At 41.7% G+C, this 16,534-nt stretch overlaps 1 protein-coding gene across 2 annotated transcripts; it reads left to right on the top strand.

Moving 5' to 3' along the window:
- Positions 1-655: 655 nt before the first annotated feature.
- LOC118221150 (tripartite motif-containing protein 35-like) lies at positions 656-15,160 on the top strand. Of its 2 annotated transcripts, none has more exons than XM_035405946.1 (6): positions 656-1,826; positions 2,512-2,607; positions 2,773-3,003; positions 4,022-4,044; positions 4,397-4,515; positions 14,679-15,160. In XM_035405946.1, the coding sequence occupies exons 1-6, from the start codon at positions 1,341-1,343 to the stop codon at positions 15,143-15,145; spliced, it is 1,422 nt and encodes a 473-aa protein (XP_035261837.1). In that variant the 5' UTR covers positions 656-1,340; the 3' UTR covers positions 15,146-15,160. The 2 variants fall into 2 exon arrangements, with proteins under 2 accessions (XP_035261837.1, XP_035261836.1); XM_035405945.1 differs by lacking the exon at positions 14,679-15,160 and adding an exon at positions 5,108-7,607 and having other exon boundaries at positions 670-1,826.
- The last annotated feature ends 1,374 nt before the right edge of the window (positions 15,161-16,534 follow it).

Below are 16,534 nucleotides of genomic sequence, written 5' to 3'. Positions count from 1 at the left end.
GCTTCATCCTTCTGATGAAGACTACGACAGCAGAACACATTACACCAGTCCTTAGGTCACTACATTGGTGAACCACAGAATAGATTTTAAAATCCTTCTGCTTTTCTGTAAAGCAAAAGTGTCTTTAAGCTATGAACCATTCAGGCCTCTCTGGTAATCTGGGACTGGTCTGCTTATTGTCCCCAAGCTGAAAAAAAAAAAAGAAACTGAGGAAGCTGGTTTTAGACATCATGGCCCACGCTGCTGGAATAAACTGCCAGATGGCCAGAGACCTGCCCCAAATTTCACCTCCTTTAGAAGCTCAAAACAGTCCCACTCTCCATCGCCTTGCACTAAATTATTCTTATTTATCTATTGCTTTTTATAATATTGGGGTTTTAAATTATCTGTATTAATTTAACTATAATTATTGCAAACATATTTTGAAAATGTAGAATTATCTAATTTAATTCCTTTTCATTTTAATGTCACCTTAAGGCTTTTACATTTCTATAAATACAGGGCGCGTACGCTGTGCGGACGGACAGTCCGCAGTCGTTTGCCCTTTCATACTCCAGTCGTACCACCGCATACCCAAGCCCTACATTTCCCACAGTCTTTGCGCGTTGTTTTCCTTTTCTGCCGGGAGTTGGACTGTAAACAACATGGCCCCGTCCTTGCCCAGCGTTGTGCTTATTTCTCTCCATGAATTGTTGTTCTTCTGAAAATCTTCATAATCCCGTTGGTATGAATCGTATAGGTGCCTGTACCTTCTCACCCCTTCAGCCAGTCTCTCTTCAAATGTCGACTCCATGTCTGTTTTGTGTATTCCGCATCATCGCGTGTTTCCGGTGCCGCATGAAATGCATGTCGATGTGAAACAGTTTCATACCGAGCCATGATTTGTGTGACACCGGTACGCGTACGCTAGGTACTCACGGTCACAAAAATTGAGCTTCGCGCGGACATGCCCAGGCGGACATACACTGAGGTCCGCTATTTCGTCATTTTGACCGTGCGGACCCCAGCGGAGTTCGATCCGTGTATGCTACGTCTGGACGATGAATTGGCCTTTAGCCTCTACATGCTTTTATTGGGAATGTGTTGTCTATTTGTCCAGTAAGGGCTCTTAGAGGAGTGCAGATTATGCATTCTTGTTTCAATGTCTTGAAACAAGCTAAATAAATGTTCCTGAATGAATGTGCTGTATAAATTAAATTTGCCTGGGCATTTTTATTTAATCCAGGGGGACACTACTGGCTGTAAATCCCCCAGAGCAGCCAGTTCAGGCACATTATCATCTCTGTATTCAAGAGGACTGAAGACAACAAGCCTGATCAGCCAGTCTGTTCCATTTTTGAATGACATGGGGTGTGTTATGTTGTAGTTTCAGCAAAAGTGAAAGTGAAACTATCAGACTGAGAGACGGCGTCTGTAAAATGGAGGCTAAACCTTTGATTCCTAAGGATGAGCTCTGTTGCTCTGTATGTTGTGATATTTTTAAAGAGCCTGTTCTCCTGAAATGCAGCCACAGCTTCTGCAGAGAGTGTCTGAAGCAGTACTGGGAAGAGAAGAGCTCTCGAGAGTGTCCCATCTGCAGGAGAAAGGCCTCTGTGGATGATCCTCCGGTAAACCTGGCCTTAAGAAGCATTGTGGAGTCCTACTTAAAGCAGAAGACTGAGAGAGAAACTACCGACAAGAGTGATGCTCGCTGCAGTCTTCATGGGGAGAAACTTCTATTATTCTGCGAACATGACAAAGAGCCTCTCTGTGTCATCTGTCAGACTTCAAAAAAACACAAAAAACACCCGGTCTGTCCAGTGGAAGAGGCTGCACTGGAGCTGAAGGTATTTAATTTTCAATATAATGTATTTCATATTTTCAAGACACAATCAAATATGTGTAAAATATCTCTGTGTAAAACATTCAGTTCTGACGGACGGCTGTGGTATGAGGTCTTGTAAATACAGTCAGTCTGGCCTCCACTTCCACTTGCAAAGGCCGCAACAGGAATAAACCTGCTGATCAGGCAAAAGCAGGAATAGGCAGCACTGTATCTGAAAGTGTGCTTACAGCCGTTAAAACTGTGAAATACTCCGTTATTTGCTTGGGGAGAGAACTGAGCAACAACCAGGAAGTAAAGAAATCCACAATGACTGGTGGAGACAAGAGCTATACATTTGCGCAAAAAAATTCTTGTACCAACAAGTCAAATCAATTTTATAAGTGCTTTAACATTTCTTACAGTCTACTATAAAATATGAAATTACAACCCAGCAAAAGTTATTTTTTGATCCTATATGCTGTACAATTTGACTGGTTTATTTTTTTTGAAAATGCATGACAGAACATTGTATGCTGTGTTATAAGTATGTTTCACTAATCTTTACTTAATTTGTAGCAGGGCTATTTTCCTGACTACTTCTCCCATGTTCTTAATAAGCTGTACTGACCTTCACTTGTATTGCAGCAGGGGTATCACTGTGCCATTTGTGTCTTTCTGGAAGTGATAACTGATGAATTTAACTCCAGGAGGAACTCAAGCCTGCACTTAATCTTATTAAAGAAAAACTGAAGAGGTTTACTGACGTGAAACAAGACTGTAAGAAAACAGCTGAACACATCAAGGTAAGGAAAGAAATTACGAATACTGTTTAGGTACACAAAAATACAAAAGAATTGTTTTTGTTTTATGTTCTTTTTGACAGGCATAACAAACACACTGGCTGCCACACTTAAATAATGAAAAATAGTTACACTATTCAAGTTTAAAATAGTGTGTTTGAATTGCAGAGTCAGGCCCAGCACACAGAGAGGCAGATAAAGGCAGAGTTTGAGAAGCTCCACCAGTTCCTGCGAGAAGAAGAGGAGGCCAGACTAGCTGCTCTGAGGGAGGAAGAGGAGCAGAAGAGTCGGATAATGAAGGAGAAGATAGAAAACATCACAGGACACATCTCCACTCTTAAAGACAAAATCACAGCTATAGAGAAGGCCATGGACACTGAAGACACCTTCTTTTTACAGGAAAGAGCTTGATTTACTGTAATTCAGTATGCTGGTTTGTGGTTCTTCACAATATTTGGCTGTGTTCCCTTACTCTGCACCAATAGCCTACTGTGACAGTGTCAAACTCAGTGTGCAGGTGTTCTTAGAGATTCATCAGCTCATCACATATTTTGTTTATATATTTTTGAATTTTGTGAAAAACTGATGTCACCAGAAAGTCAATAGAAAACATCATGACTGCAGAGTAGGACATGTCCTGTATAATTTACAGAAGGCCTCATTTTCCTGAATTCCTGCTGCAAGACGGATGAAACTGCCTGTTCACTCTCTAGATTTGCAGTCATTTGATTCGGAGTTGATGAGCAATCTTCTAGCCACATGGTAGCAAAATTAATGGTCAACAAAACCTGCCCAGCATATTTATACACAACAGTGAGCATGCTGGGATGTTCATTGCTTAATTATCTCAGGAGTCACACCTGTGTGGAAGCTCCTGCTTTCAATATTCTTTGCATCCTTCATTTATTCAAGCGTTTCCTTTATTTTGACAGTTACCTGTACATTACAGTACCTTCATTGCTCTTTGTGGTGTGGGGATGGCTGGTTTAAGCAGCCACACCTGCCCTGGGTCAAGCTAATTAGACCTGGCCAATTGGATAATTGGTTAAGAATTAGATAATTGGCCAGGCTAATTGGACCCAGGAACAGGAGTGGCTGCACCTGTGCGTAGTGAGGTAATCGGTGCACACAGGTTAAATCTGCCATCCCCACTCACACCAGGGAGCTTCGGTCATGACTGGGTTACATCTGCTCACTTTGGCTGTTACCATCTTGCCAAACCCTCGTGAAAATAAATATCTCCCTGTGTCTCTGTGCTGGAGGGCCCCAAGGAAAGCCACTTTGGTGGCCTGTGGCAGGCGTGTTTGCCACACTCTTGTTTTTCACTTATTATAACCTGTCTCTCATGATGTTCTCTACTGAGTATTTTTATACATGTATACATCTTATCACAATTGTGCTGTTATGTGTTTTTCAGAGCTACAAGAACATCAAGGAAAGGTATGTAGACTCTGACCTATTTTCTAGTGTCTGTTTAAGTCTCTTCAAACCCTTAATCTGGGGCAACATAGCTCAGGAGGTAAGAGCGGTTGTCTGGCAGTCGGAGGGTTGCCAGTTTGATCCCCTGCCCTGGGTGTCTCGACATGTCCCTGAGCAAGGCACCTAACCCCCAATTGCTCCCAACGAGCTGATTGGTACCTTTCATGGCAGCCTTTCACTGTTGGCGTGTGAGTGTGTGTGTGAATGGGTGAATGAGAGGCATCAATTGTAAAGCGCTTTGGATAAAGGCGCTATATATAAATGCAGTCCATTTACCATTTAATTCTTGAGTGACTCCTGCTTGTCATTACAGAGCCCAGTGCACACTGCAGGATCCAGAGCTGCTCTCAGGGGCACTGATAGATGTGGCCAAACACCTGGGCAACCTGAAGTTCAGAGTCTGGGAGAACATTCTGGAGATGGTGCAGTACAGTGAGTATCTGGGGCAAAAGTCGAAATCACATTATTTGTGAACATTTAATGAAAACATCAAACTCAAAAACCGAGCTGTATGGTGTGAAAGATAAACAGTACAGAATCACCCAGTGTCAGTTCCCTTCAAGTTTAGGAAGATCCTGGGGCTGCATTGTACTGCTCTCAATTTAATATCAGAAAACAAGCAAGCATTAGTTAACATTAGTGAATTAGTGCACTGTTTAAAACCAAATTAAAACTGTAGTTTGTAAGTTTGGAGAAAAGATTAAAAAATATTTAAAAAACATGCCATCCCCTCCCACCCCTCCCTCGGCTCTCCCTTCAAGCCCTTCCCTATAAGGCCTAATTCATATTAGGAACTATCAGCTGTGTGAATTGTGTGCATTGAATTTGCTATGATATGTGTTCATTTATTCATTTTCATGATGCAAATAGGTTTAGTATGTACAGCATAAATCGCTATGACTACCGTTTATTCAAATCCATAACGATGATATACACTCTCGTGTATGTGACCTAATCTGAATAGAGTGTTTGAAATGTGCCTCTTCTTACAGCCTTTTAAATATCTTTCTTCTTGATATTTCAGCTCCTGTGGTGCTGGACCCCAATACTGTACATACCCAAGTCTCTCTCTCTGATGATCTGACCACTGTGAGAGATGCAGGTACAGAGCAGAAATATCCTGACAACCCAGAGAGGTTTAAACCCTGGGTGTGTGTGCTGGGATCTGAGGGGTTTACCTCAGGGACACACAGCTGGGAGGTGAAGGTTGGGAATAAATATGAGTGGGATATAGGAGTGGTGAAAGAGTCCATCAGTAGGAAGGGAGATATAACATGCAGCCCAAAGGGAGGATTCTGGGTCTTACAGCTGAGGGATGGTGATCAGTACTGGGCAACTGAAGCTCCTGTCCTCAGACTGAAGAGGAAGCCCCAGAGCATCAGAGTGCAGCTGGACTATGACAGGGGGGAGGTGTCCTTCTTCGACTCCAGTGACATGTCACTCATTTACACTTTTACAGACACATTTACTGAGAGAGTGTTTCCGTACTTCTGTCCCGGTTTGAAAGGAGATAAGAATGACAGACCCCTGCAAATATGCCCACTGACAGTTTCTGTAAATGTGACGTCAAACCAGTGACGGTATTTGTTTTAAAAAAATAGATGGTGTACTTTTAAGGAATGTTTGTTGTTTCTAATGTGCTTCAGCATACCTTACCTGGTTGCTGACTTGGGTACTCTGTTGTTGACTTGCTGGAGATGTGAATTGACCAAAGGGAGCTGGTTGATGGCCTACCAAAACCAAATGGAAGGCAGGCACACACAGAGCAATAACAGTGGCCATTTGGTTAATGTAATCAGCCTCAGTATGCATGAATACTGATTTGGGACAGACCAGAGGAAGTGCAAAGGGGGATGTTTTAATAGTCAGTCAGAAGAGAGCAGACATGCATACAGAGCTAACAGTTACTGCTTTATTTCCTGCAACTTCATTTCTAGATTTTGTTCTGGAAAAGGGGTACAAAGCTGGTGCTTGAACAACACTGTATTGTAACTTACCTGCGTTGATTTTACCTTGTTCTTTCATGCTGTAGAGGATACTCTTTTTGCTTGTTAATATAAATTGGTATTGATCTAAACTTTTGAACTGCAAATATTACTTCATACGTAAAGAGTACTGTAGAGGAAATTAATTTAATAATTATGATGAATTAATTTAGTATGTTTTGGGTTTTGCTTTGATCTGAATCACAAGACAAAACATTTCATGTAATGTTTATACATAAATCAAATGTGCTTTTTGTCAGTTTTTATTCTTTTCCGTTATAATTGAATAAAACAAAATGGTGTCAATCAGTCTTGGTAACATAAAAACAGATAAATGAAAAACATTAAAATAATCTTTTAAAATAAAAATATGGATGGACTCTTCTGGTTAAATCACATTATTTTATATATGATCGATTTCATTCTTGGCTATATGGGTTTATATTGCAGTGTACAAGCTTGAAATGTTTGCGTATCATGAGCTCTAGTCAGATTGATTGCATCAGTCTCCTGAGCTCTTTCCTGGTTTTAGTTTGCAGATGTAGTGAATAATCAGTTCAGCCTGTCAGCTCCACGCTGTAGGATTTACATCTGAGCCTTCAGTAGAGCACACCTGCCTTTGGTCTCTCATTCCCTTTCATTGACTGACAATTATTACATGACAGATACTGTTTTAGAATAGCCAATCATACTTACATAAATGATTTACACAGTTTAACTGATTTTACACAATTAAAACACAATCCCATATTTCTCCCAATAATTTCAGAATTGTCCATTATTCTACTGTTGTGGTTCACTGAAACATGAATACAATGAATGTAGTTTTACAAATCAATATTAGTAAAAATACAATACAACCTTATTAATTAACCCTCTAAAACCTCATATCTCCAACGTCCCTCATGATGGTCATAACCCCACTCCAGAATATTTGATAATAATATTAATCAATGGTCAATTATGATTAATTGACATATTCATCAACAGGGCAAGCCACACTGTAAAAAAATGTTTCACAATTTTTTTTAGTTTTGAGCATAATTTAGATTTTTACATTTTGTTGCGAAGTTATTCCAGTGAACATTTATTTGTTCAGAAAAACTACATTTTATTATAAAAGCTTAATTCATTTCTTTACGGTTTTCTAATAATTAAATTATAGTTTTGTTAATAAAACAACTTGTATTGTTTTCATGTTAGTTTGCATAACAATCAAAAAATGTAAAATAGTTAAGCTTGAGTGCCTTGAAATTTTGAGTGTTTTAAATTTTTTGACACTGCGTAATCTAAAAGAAAACAAATGTATAACAGTCACAAAATAATCGGGTGAAAAATATGTTGGCAGTTTTGCCCAGAAATTTGTTCAGTTGTTTTATATTTTATGGGAAACCAATGTTTCACTTATTTTGTCTATCCCTGTATGTTTTAATACTGACAAAGAGGCCAGTCAACAGTCATTGTTTTCATTTTTTATATAATGTAATGTTTTAATGATGTTACAAAATGAATAATAAAAGTACTATTTCAAGAATACTACTTCAGGATTACAGTTTTGTTGCAGGGTACCAATGTGTTGCCTCACAGCAAGAAGTTACTGTGTTCAAATCATGGCTGCATGTCTGCCAGTCCTACGCATGTGGAGATGGGTTCCAGGCCCAAACAACCCCAACTGGGAGTCAGCAGTATATGGGAAAGAGGGATGGAAGGAATTTAGCCATGCCTTGTTTATTTTTTATTCCACAAACACCTTTATCTTTTACATTGACACAGTGTAAAATTATTAGTTTTATAAACTTGGTTATTTGTTTTTGTATTTGAACGGAGTAATAAAATATAGTTAACAAAACTGGAAATATTCTGTCAGCCGAATAACACAATATGAGTAAATGCATAATATTTTTGGTCGCTGTGCCATCATAAAAACTTTGTGGATTACAAATTCTAAAAAGAATTTGTAATCCAATCAAGTTTATAAATTGTAATCCACAGAACCGTGAACCTTGAAGGTTGAGGAAACTTAAAACTGCTATTGTAATCAGTTCCTAAAAAAGTTTTTTTTTTCTTTTCATAGTGCCTATAACTGTGGCTTCCATTAGACCCCACACACAGTATATCCTCCCTCTCCCTCTCAGCACACTAATAGTGTAGCGGTTGGCACAAACTCCCATGACCCGAGTGACCCAGGTTGATACTGGATTTGTTGCTCACTGTAATCGCAAATGTAGGATTTTTTTCAAACTGTTAAATGATAAATGATAGATTGTCTTGATAAACGGCAGCATTTATGAAAATAGGCAATTCGTCTGAATGAGCTAATATATTTAATCATGGTTTAATCCTTTCAAAATGTAAAGCCTGGCAACTGATTCCCATATACACTGCGTTTTCCAAGAAAGCGCCACACTGTAAAAAAGTAAAAAGAAACAATGGTATTTGGTAAATGGTATATTAAATGGTATTTAAAGGCTGTTAAATAGCGGCATCTAGTGGCACGGTGGGAGACTGAAAAGTGATAATGAAACTTACAGCTTTAACCTGTGGTTGGTCTATACCTCATCTGCTTCCTGATCAATGCCTGTCCATACTACCAAACAGAGTAACCATTGGGACTGTAATTATGCAATTACTGACTCCAGGCTGATAGCATGCAGCTTAGATTTACTGCTACCTTTAGTGGAACTGGCTTGTGTGGACTCTGCAAAGTTTAGTAGGCTGTTCAGTAAAATCTAACAACCCTGCTGTCCCTATAGTGTGTACAGTCCACCAGCACTAAAATAGCTGCGTTCCAGTCAGTTCATATAGACTCTGGACTTTTTAAAGAAATGCATCTCCATTGATATGTAGCTGATTTTTATTTGGAATAAATGTTTCTTATTGTACAAATTTCTTGGTTGCAGACCTACTATGTCCACAACCATAGAAAATTAAATAACGCAAGCCAGTGCATTGTTGAATTACCCTCAAAAAGTAAATAACAGGACCCTGTGATTTCAGTACCACCTACAACAGCTACACTTTCCTGGAGGAGAGTGAAAGATGACCACTGCATTTTATCCACCAGGTGGCGCCAGTCTAACACATTGAATTTTCTTTCATAACCGCAGCGCCAGCCATTTGTTGTTAATTCATTTGCTTAACATTCATTCATTCCAGTGACCATAAAAAAGATTTTAAAAAATATCACCTTTTGATATCTGTGGTTAATTTAAAAAAAAGTAGAATAACTGCAATTATTTCAGTCTGCATTTATCTGCACTTTTAAAACATCCACACTCATGAAGTTTCTCTTAAATAGGAGAGGAAATTCTTTATTAGGAATAACCCCTTGAGATGTACCATCTCGTTTTCAAGGGGGTCCTAATATTAAATATTAAAGATAATATTACAAGCATAAATAAAGTTTCAGTTATTGTATAGCCCATTTTATGAATGTACTTCTTCCAGTGACCATAAAAAAGACTTTAAAAAATAACACCTTTTGATAACTGTGGTAATTTTTTTTCAAATTGAATAAGTGCAATTATTTCAGTCTGCATTTGTCTGCTTTTTTAAAACATCCAGACTCATGAATTTCCTCTTAAAGATAATATTACATGCATAAATAAGGTTTCAGTCATTGTATAGACCGTTTTATGAATGTACTTGATGATATAACTTAATTTGGCTTATGACTGCATGAGGTTTTCCTCACTACAGACAAAGGTCATAGGTGGGTAGCAGATATTTCTTGCCGTGTTTCTTGATTCAAATGGTGACAGAGAAGATGGGGAGAGACACACACTGATCGTTTTCCCTCTTTCTTTCTTTGCTCTTCCTTCACGAGCGCACACACACACACACACACACACACAAATATATGTAGAAACTGAATGCATAAGCACAGACATGTACACTCAGATACACATGTACACTCACATGGGTACACATACAGACACATACACACACGTAAGTATGCACAAGCATGTGACCACACACAGATGCATGCATGAAAACTATGCCATACATGCACAAATACACAAGCATGCTCATGAACATGCATATTTGCATGCGCAGTAAATACACACACACACACACACACACAAGCACACACACTCAGACACCACTGTGCATTCTATTATAGTTAACGGGGTCTTCCTGCGACTCCCCTTTTGTGCCTCCAATGGGCTGCTGTATTTAAGTGTGTGTCTTTGTTTGTATGCATGTATGTCTACACATTTGTGTGGGTTCTGGCAAACATTCCCATGTAAATTTAATTATGTGATACAAGTCATTTCAAAAGGGTTGCATGATGCTTCAGTAAACAAAGAAAGTGAATGACTGCAGCACACTGCAATTGAAAGGTCACCTGCTCTGTCCTGCAGTTTGAGCAATATGGAATGTTGGGACACTCAGTGTTCTAATTGCAGCATTCTGGAGTTCTGCTGCCTAGTGATGGTTCTGTTTGTTTGGTCAGACTGGTACTGATTAGTATGAATGCATGTTCCCCCCTCCCACCCTACTGGCTGCTGTACTTTTGTTTGTAACACACTGATTATTTTTTGCTGTTCAGTAAACTGTTTCAGTAGAAGTATGTAATGGATTGATAAAGGGCAGACATCACCATTGTGCCCCAGGCTTAATGCTACATTCAAAAGAGCTGTTGAGTTTTCATCTCTGTGGTCTTCAGACGGTGGTGATCCACAGCACAGATGATGGAAATGTGCTCTTGTTTTAGTTTCTGCACCTCCCACAGTTTGAGCTCCTGCCTTTCTTTCATTGAATCAATTCTGTTTGACTGTTTGCTGTGCTCTGATGAGAGTCATCTGGATGGACATGTTTTGATTAGGAAAGGGCTCCGGTCATGATCTGAACAACTAGCCATAATACACTGAGCCTGGGACAAAAAACCAATAAACAGCCCAAAAGTGTATGCACTCACACACGCGCGCGCGCGCGCGCGCACACACACACACACACACGCACACCCACACACACACACACACACACGCACACCCACACAAGCACATACGCACACACACACGTACACACACATGTACACACACATACACACACACACACACAGCGCACACACACATGCACACATGCACACAAGCACATACGCACGCACACATGTACACACACACGCACACATGCACACACGTACACACACACACACATGCACACACGCACACATGTACACACATACACACAAATTCACTCAAATGTAACACAAGTGAAGGGGACAGGTGAAGTTTGAGGGTGTGTCCCATGTTAGACTGGTTAGAAGCGCATTCAGATATGATTTATATACTTTTTCCATGCTTTCCACTCATAAAAGAAGGAATATGAAATGCAGTCCTTCAGGGAATGTTGCATAACTACCAGCTAGTTCAATCATTTTTTTTAAATTTCATATAGAATACTTAACCTCCATTTTGTCCTCAGTTAAACATGCCCTATCCTGAATTTTAGTAGCCATGCAATTTGATGACTTCCTGGAGTGAACATACCAGTACAAAAAGTTTTACGTATTTCTATAAAATTAGTTCACGATCAAGGAATGAAGATTATCTTAAAATGTCTTATTAACCTCGCAGTCATGAAATCATAAGTCATAGCCAAAGTCAAAAGTCACACATCTATTATAGCAAAAGAATTAGTTATTATGGTGTGTGTTTTGTAGTAAAAAAAAATAAGTGAAAAATGATTAAATACAGTCTCTAGGCTGTAAAGAAGGAAAGGAGTTATTCACTGATTTATTGTTGAGCAACAGGGTATTTCTACACGAGAAATATTGATTTAGGGTTTAAAATTCAATGAAGAGACTTTTTTCCAGGGGGTCTGATGGAGGTGGGTCATTTTTGACCGGCATGGGAGGAATTTTGACCCTGTTGACATGCAGTGCATCGGTAATACGAAGACAACATATGGGTAAATGAGTGATGTGCATGCCTAATTATGAATTAAAATGAGATTATATTGTCATTGTACTGTCATTTCCAAAATTATTTCCATGTTCCATACAATGTTCTTCTGCAGGCTATAATAACAGTTATTTATTGCATAACCACGGACAATGGCTTGCATCATTACGGGATGCTATTGCTTCAGGTCAGCACTCATATGCACTTTACATTATATTCATTCAGCAGATGCTCTTATCTACAGTGACTTACAATAAAAGAGAATATAAGCACATCCATGTATGCCTGTGTGTGTGTGCGTGTGCGTGTGTGTGTGTGTGTGAATGTGTGCGTGTGCGCATGTGTGTGTACGCCTGTGTGTGTGTGTGTATGCCTGTGTGTGTGTGCATGTGTGTGCGTGTGTGTGTATGTACGTTTGTGTGTGTGTGTGCGTGTGTGCGTGTGTGCGTGTGTGTAGGAGAGGCCCAGCTGAAGGCGAATGCCACAGTGACGGCTGACGGACATGCCTCTGGGGTCGGGGCAGTGGCAGAATCCCGAGGAGGCGGGCAGACCCTGCGCTGCTGCCTGCGCGTGACGGTCGCTCACCTGCGCAAAGCCTTGTGGGGCGTCGCCGTGGTGACCTGCGTGTGCTCCACCTGGGCGGGCTCCACCCAGCTGGCCAAGGTCACCTTCAGGCAGTTCGACGCCCCCTTCACCCTCACCTGGTTCGCTACTTCCTGGAACATCCTGGTCTTCCCTCTGTACTACATGGTGCACCTGTGCAGGAGCTCTGAAAGACGCACTCCCTGGCAGAGCTTCAGGTGAGTCTGAGCTCATGGGTGTGTTACCATAGTGAAGCTACAGGAGAACCCTAACTACTGTTTCCTCTTATTCAGTACCCTTCAACCGAATTGCGTTGCATTACATTCATTTGGCACTAAGGGTTTCAACCTTTTCTGATCCAGGTACCCCAACCCAGGCTCAAAGAGGACGCTATAAGTTATAAGGGTTATATTTATAAAATGGTTTCATGTTTTGAAAGATTTCCCCAAATCTAGGCCTATATACTGCATGTCATGCCTGGCCAGAGATACCTGGCAGTACCTTCAAGGACCCCCAGGGGTCCACGCACCCTGTGGGGAAAACCCAGGATTTAGCAGACATTCTATGAATAATTTACACTGTAAGAGATCATAAAGATGTCAGGAGGTAGCCTGACAGCTGTGCCGGATTCACTGGGGGATTGATTATTGGAGTCTGGGTGCACATGCAGATCGGGGCGTAAGCCGATTCGCCGGTCGCGGGAGTTGGGGGCGTGGCGCAGCTGTTTTGTGTTTGTCCTAACAACCTTGCAGGGATAAAGAGGCAGGTGAGAGGGAGAACACGAGAGACGCCGGGGTGGATGTTGGGTTCCTCAGATGAGGATTTTTTCCTTTTTTTTTTTTTTTTTTGCTTTAAGTTAGTTTAGTTTAGTTTTTGTTGGGCGGGTTTTCATTTCTTTTGTTATTGTTATTTCTGTTTCTCTTTGTTTGAGCTGTCTCCCGTCCTGGTGGTGGGCTGGCGGTCCCGGACGCTGCACTGGTGCCACGAGGAGCGAGCTGCGCCCAGACCAAGCGGAAAACGTGGTGGGATCCGGGGAGGAGCGGCGCTGTGCAGAGCCGGACTGGTCCGGTGGCAAGGACACTGCGCTACTTTGGCAAGGACCAACGCCGTGAGGGGAGAATCTAGACAAGCCCTGACGAGGGCGGAGGAACAGCGAGTCTCCCACTCTGAGACTGTAAAGCGCGGACCAGGACCGGAGCCGGCGCCGACTCGCTCTCCAGCTGCAGGGCGCAGCAGGGACTCTGCGTGGTAACCAGTGGAATTTCAAGAACATGCAGCGGACGGCAGAGTGGGCCGGGCCGCCGCCCAGCAGCCCAGAGACTGACGTGGACAGTGGGAGACAGTAGACCTTTGGGGGTTTGATTTATTTTTCTTTATTTTATTATTTTTTTGGATGTAGAGTGGCCCAGCAGTGAGGTGTGGGCCAACTACATCCTTCCTTTGATTTTGATGCTTGTTTGTGGTGTGTGTGTGGGAGTGAGAGGTGTGAGTGTGTGTGAGACCCCGCCTGTGTTAGTGGCTCCCCCCTCCGGCAGCGGGGCTGAGGCGCAGGGGGGCCAGAGTGGGTACACTGTTTTTTTGCTGAGTGTGGGCACGTGTGAGGGGAACCCCAGCGGCTTAAAAGTGTGTGGCGTGTGAGGGGTGTTGCTCTTACCTGCGTCGGGGCTCCGTGGAAGGGAAGGGGAGGGCCAGAGTGGGGGAGTGCTAGAGGAAGCCGGGGGGAAGAAGGAAGGGCGGGGTTGGTGCGAGATTGTGGCGTGCTCTGTTTTTTGAATTAAGTGTTAAATAAAAGTTTCCCTTTTACCTGCCTTGTCCTGATCTCCTGGTGGTGGGTGGGTTGCTGAAAAAAAAAGAAAACATTGTTAGGTGGCGGGAGGCAGCGCGGGGCTGCTCCTGACTCCCGACATGTGCATTGAATTTTGAAATGTATTAGTTGATTTATTCATTTTTAGAATGCAAATAGGTTTCTTATTTAAAGTATGAATCACGTTAACTACAGTATATATAAATCCATAATTATCATATAGGCCTACATTTCCCTGTGTATTTGGACTCTGAATGAAGTATTTGAAATGTGCCTCTTCTCACAGCCTTTTAAATATTTTTCTTTTTCATATTTCAGCTCCTGTGGTGCTGGACCCCAATACTGCACGTACCACTCTCTCTCTCTCTGATGATCTGACCACTGTGAGAGATGCAGGTACAAAGCAGAAATGTCCTGACAACCCAGAGAGGTTTAAACCCTGGGGGTGTGTGCTGGGATATGAGGGGTTTACCTCAGGGACACACAGCTGGGAGGTGAAGGTTGGGAATAAACCTGCCTGGACTATAGGAGTGGTGAAAGAGTCCATCACTAGGAAGGGAAGTATAACATGCAGCCCAAAGAGAGGATTCTGGGTCTTAATGCGGAGGAATGGTGATGCTTATAGTGCACCTGGAGCTTCTGACCTCACACTGAGGAAAAAGCCCCAGAGCATCAGAGTGCAGCTGGACTATGATGGGGGGGAGGTGTCCTTCTTCAACCCCAGTGGCATGTCACTCATTTACTGTTGTAAAGACACATTTACTGAGAGAGTGTTTCCGGTTTAAACAAAGACGGTAGGAATGAAGAACCCCTCCATATATGCCAAGTGAAAGTTTCCATAACAGTGACGCTGGCCCAGTGAACATGTTTTTTTTTTAATGAACAAAGTAGAGATGTTGCACTTGTAAGGGATTTAGGTTATTTCTAATCTGCCTCAGCACGTCAGGTTATTGATTTGATCTGGGACAGAACTACTGCACATGTGAATTGACCAAAGGGAGCTGGTTTATGGCCTACCAGAACCAAACGGGAGGCAGACACACAGAGGCAACAATGTATAAAGGATAGTAATTCCATCTGCAGGAGCATCCCGCTCGTGAATCCCAGTAGCGTTAATTGAATTATTGAATAGGTGGTATTATTCAATAAGTGGACCTCCATATTGGGTCATTGGTGGCACCTGTGTGGTAGGCAGTGCGAGCTGATGAAAGTGCCTCGTACGAGTAGGTGACAGAGCGGGGGGAGAATCAACTGCTGCGGGACGCCAACATCCCACGCCGGAATGCCGAATGGTGAACTTTGGTTGTTTTTGTGTTGCCCTGGTAAGCTAAATACATGATACGCTCTGATCAGATTGATGCATGTTATCCCTCCCAGTTATTGGGATTATCAATGTCCTGTACACCCCAAATTGATTGGGTAATGTTTGTCCAGTGTCGGTGGGGGTTGAATGGTGTCCAGCAGTGAAACCCTCCGGTGGTAAAATTTGTGTAATCGTTGTATTGACGTGGGGGGAAGAGAAGGAGAAATTCCCCCTGAATATTGCTTGTGGGCGTGATTGTCTGCGCTTATATTTCTGTAAGGACTGAGCATCTTGGGGGGAGTCGGATTTAAACCATTTAGCAATGGCATATGGTAGGCTGGTCCTGATTCTCCTCCCACAGCATTTTATAAACTTGTTGTTTAATGGTTATATGATAAAAAATAATATTGCATTTTGTTAAACTCACTGTCTGTTTTGGCCTACACCCAGTTCTTCAACCCTATTCTGAAATAACCACCTAATCTAGAAAGGGAGTATTTAGCCTGAAGATTGTGAGCTCCAACTTGCGACAAGTGTCGTGCAACAAAAATGAAAGTGTCGCACAACGTTTTGCATTTAGACTTTGGCAAAGGGCTGTGGAGAAGGTTCTGTTGTCTATGGTAAAGAGACACCAAACTGCTGATTTTTACATCTGTGAAAACATTGCAACGCCTATTGAAATTACAGAGAAACAGGGCAGGAATTAATTTCATATCTACTTTTGTTAAAAAAATTATGCTAACAGAAAAAGAAGGCAGTCTGTCACTCAAATAAACTGAAAATAATGACGTTTCCATGACAATGAATTTCGGTGTTTCATCTGGCTGTCCAGCGATGCTCGACAATGTATGAAATTCTGCAACATAACAAA

The sequence above is a fragment of the Anguilla anguilla genome, chromosome 2 (assembly GCF_013347855.1).
Source record: "Anguilla anguilla isolate fAngAng1 chromosome 2, fAngAng1.pri, whole genome shotgun sequence".
NCBI classification, from domain to species: Eukaryota; Metazoa; Chordata; class Actinopteri; order Anguilliformes; family Anguillidae; genus Anguilla; species Anguilla anguilla.
Note: the sequence above shows the minus strand (reverse complement) of the source record. Positions and strands in the feature narration are given on the sequence as shown.

What these genes read in the sequence shown, in the direction of transcription:
- LOC118221150 (XM_035405945.1), top strand. Translation starts at nt 1,341, where the DNA reads ATGACATGGGGTGTGTTATGTTGTAGTTTCAGCAAAAGTGAAAGTGAA. An exon ending in AGGCTGCACTGGAGCTGAAG is followed by an intron (nt 1,827 to 2,511) that starts GTATTTAATTTT and finishes ATTTAACTCCAG; the next exon opens with GAGGAACTCAAGCCTGCACT. An exon ending in AAGACACCTTCTTTTTACAG is followed by an intron (nt 3,004 to 4,021) that starts GAAAGAGCTTGA and finishes TGTGTTTTTCAG; the next exon opens with AGCTACAAGAACATCAAGGA.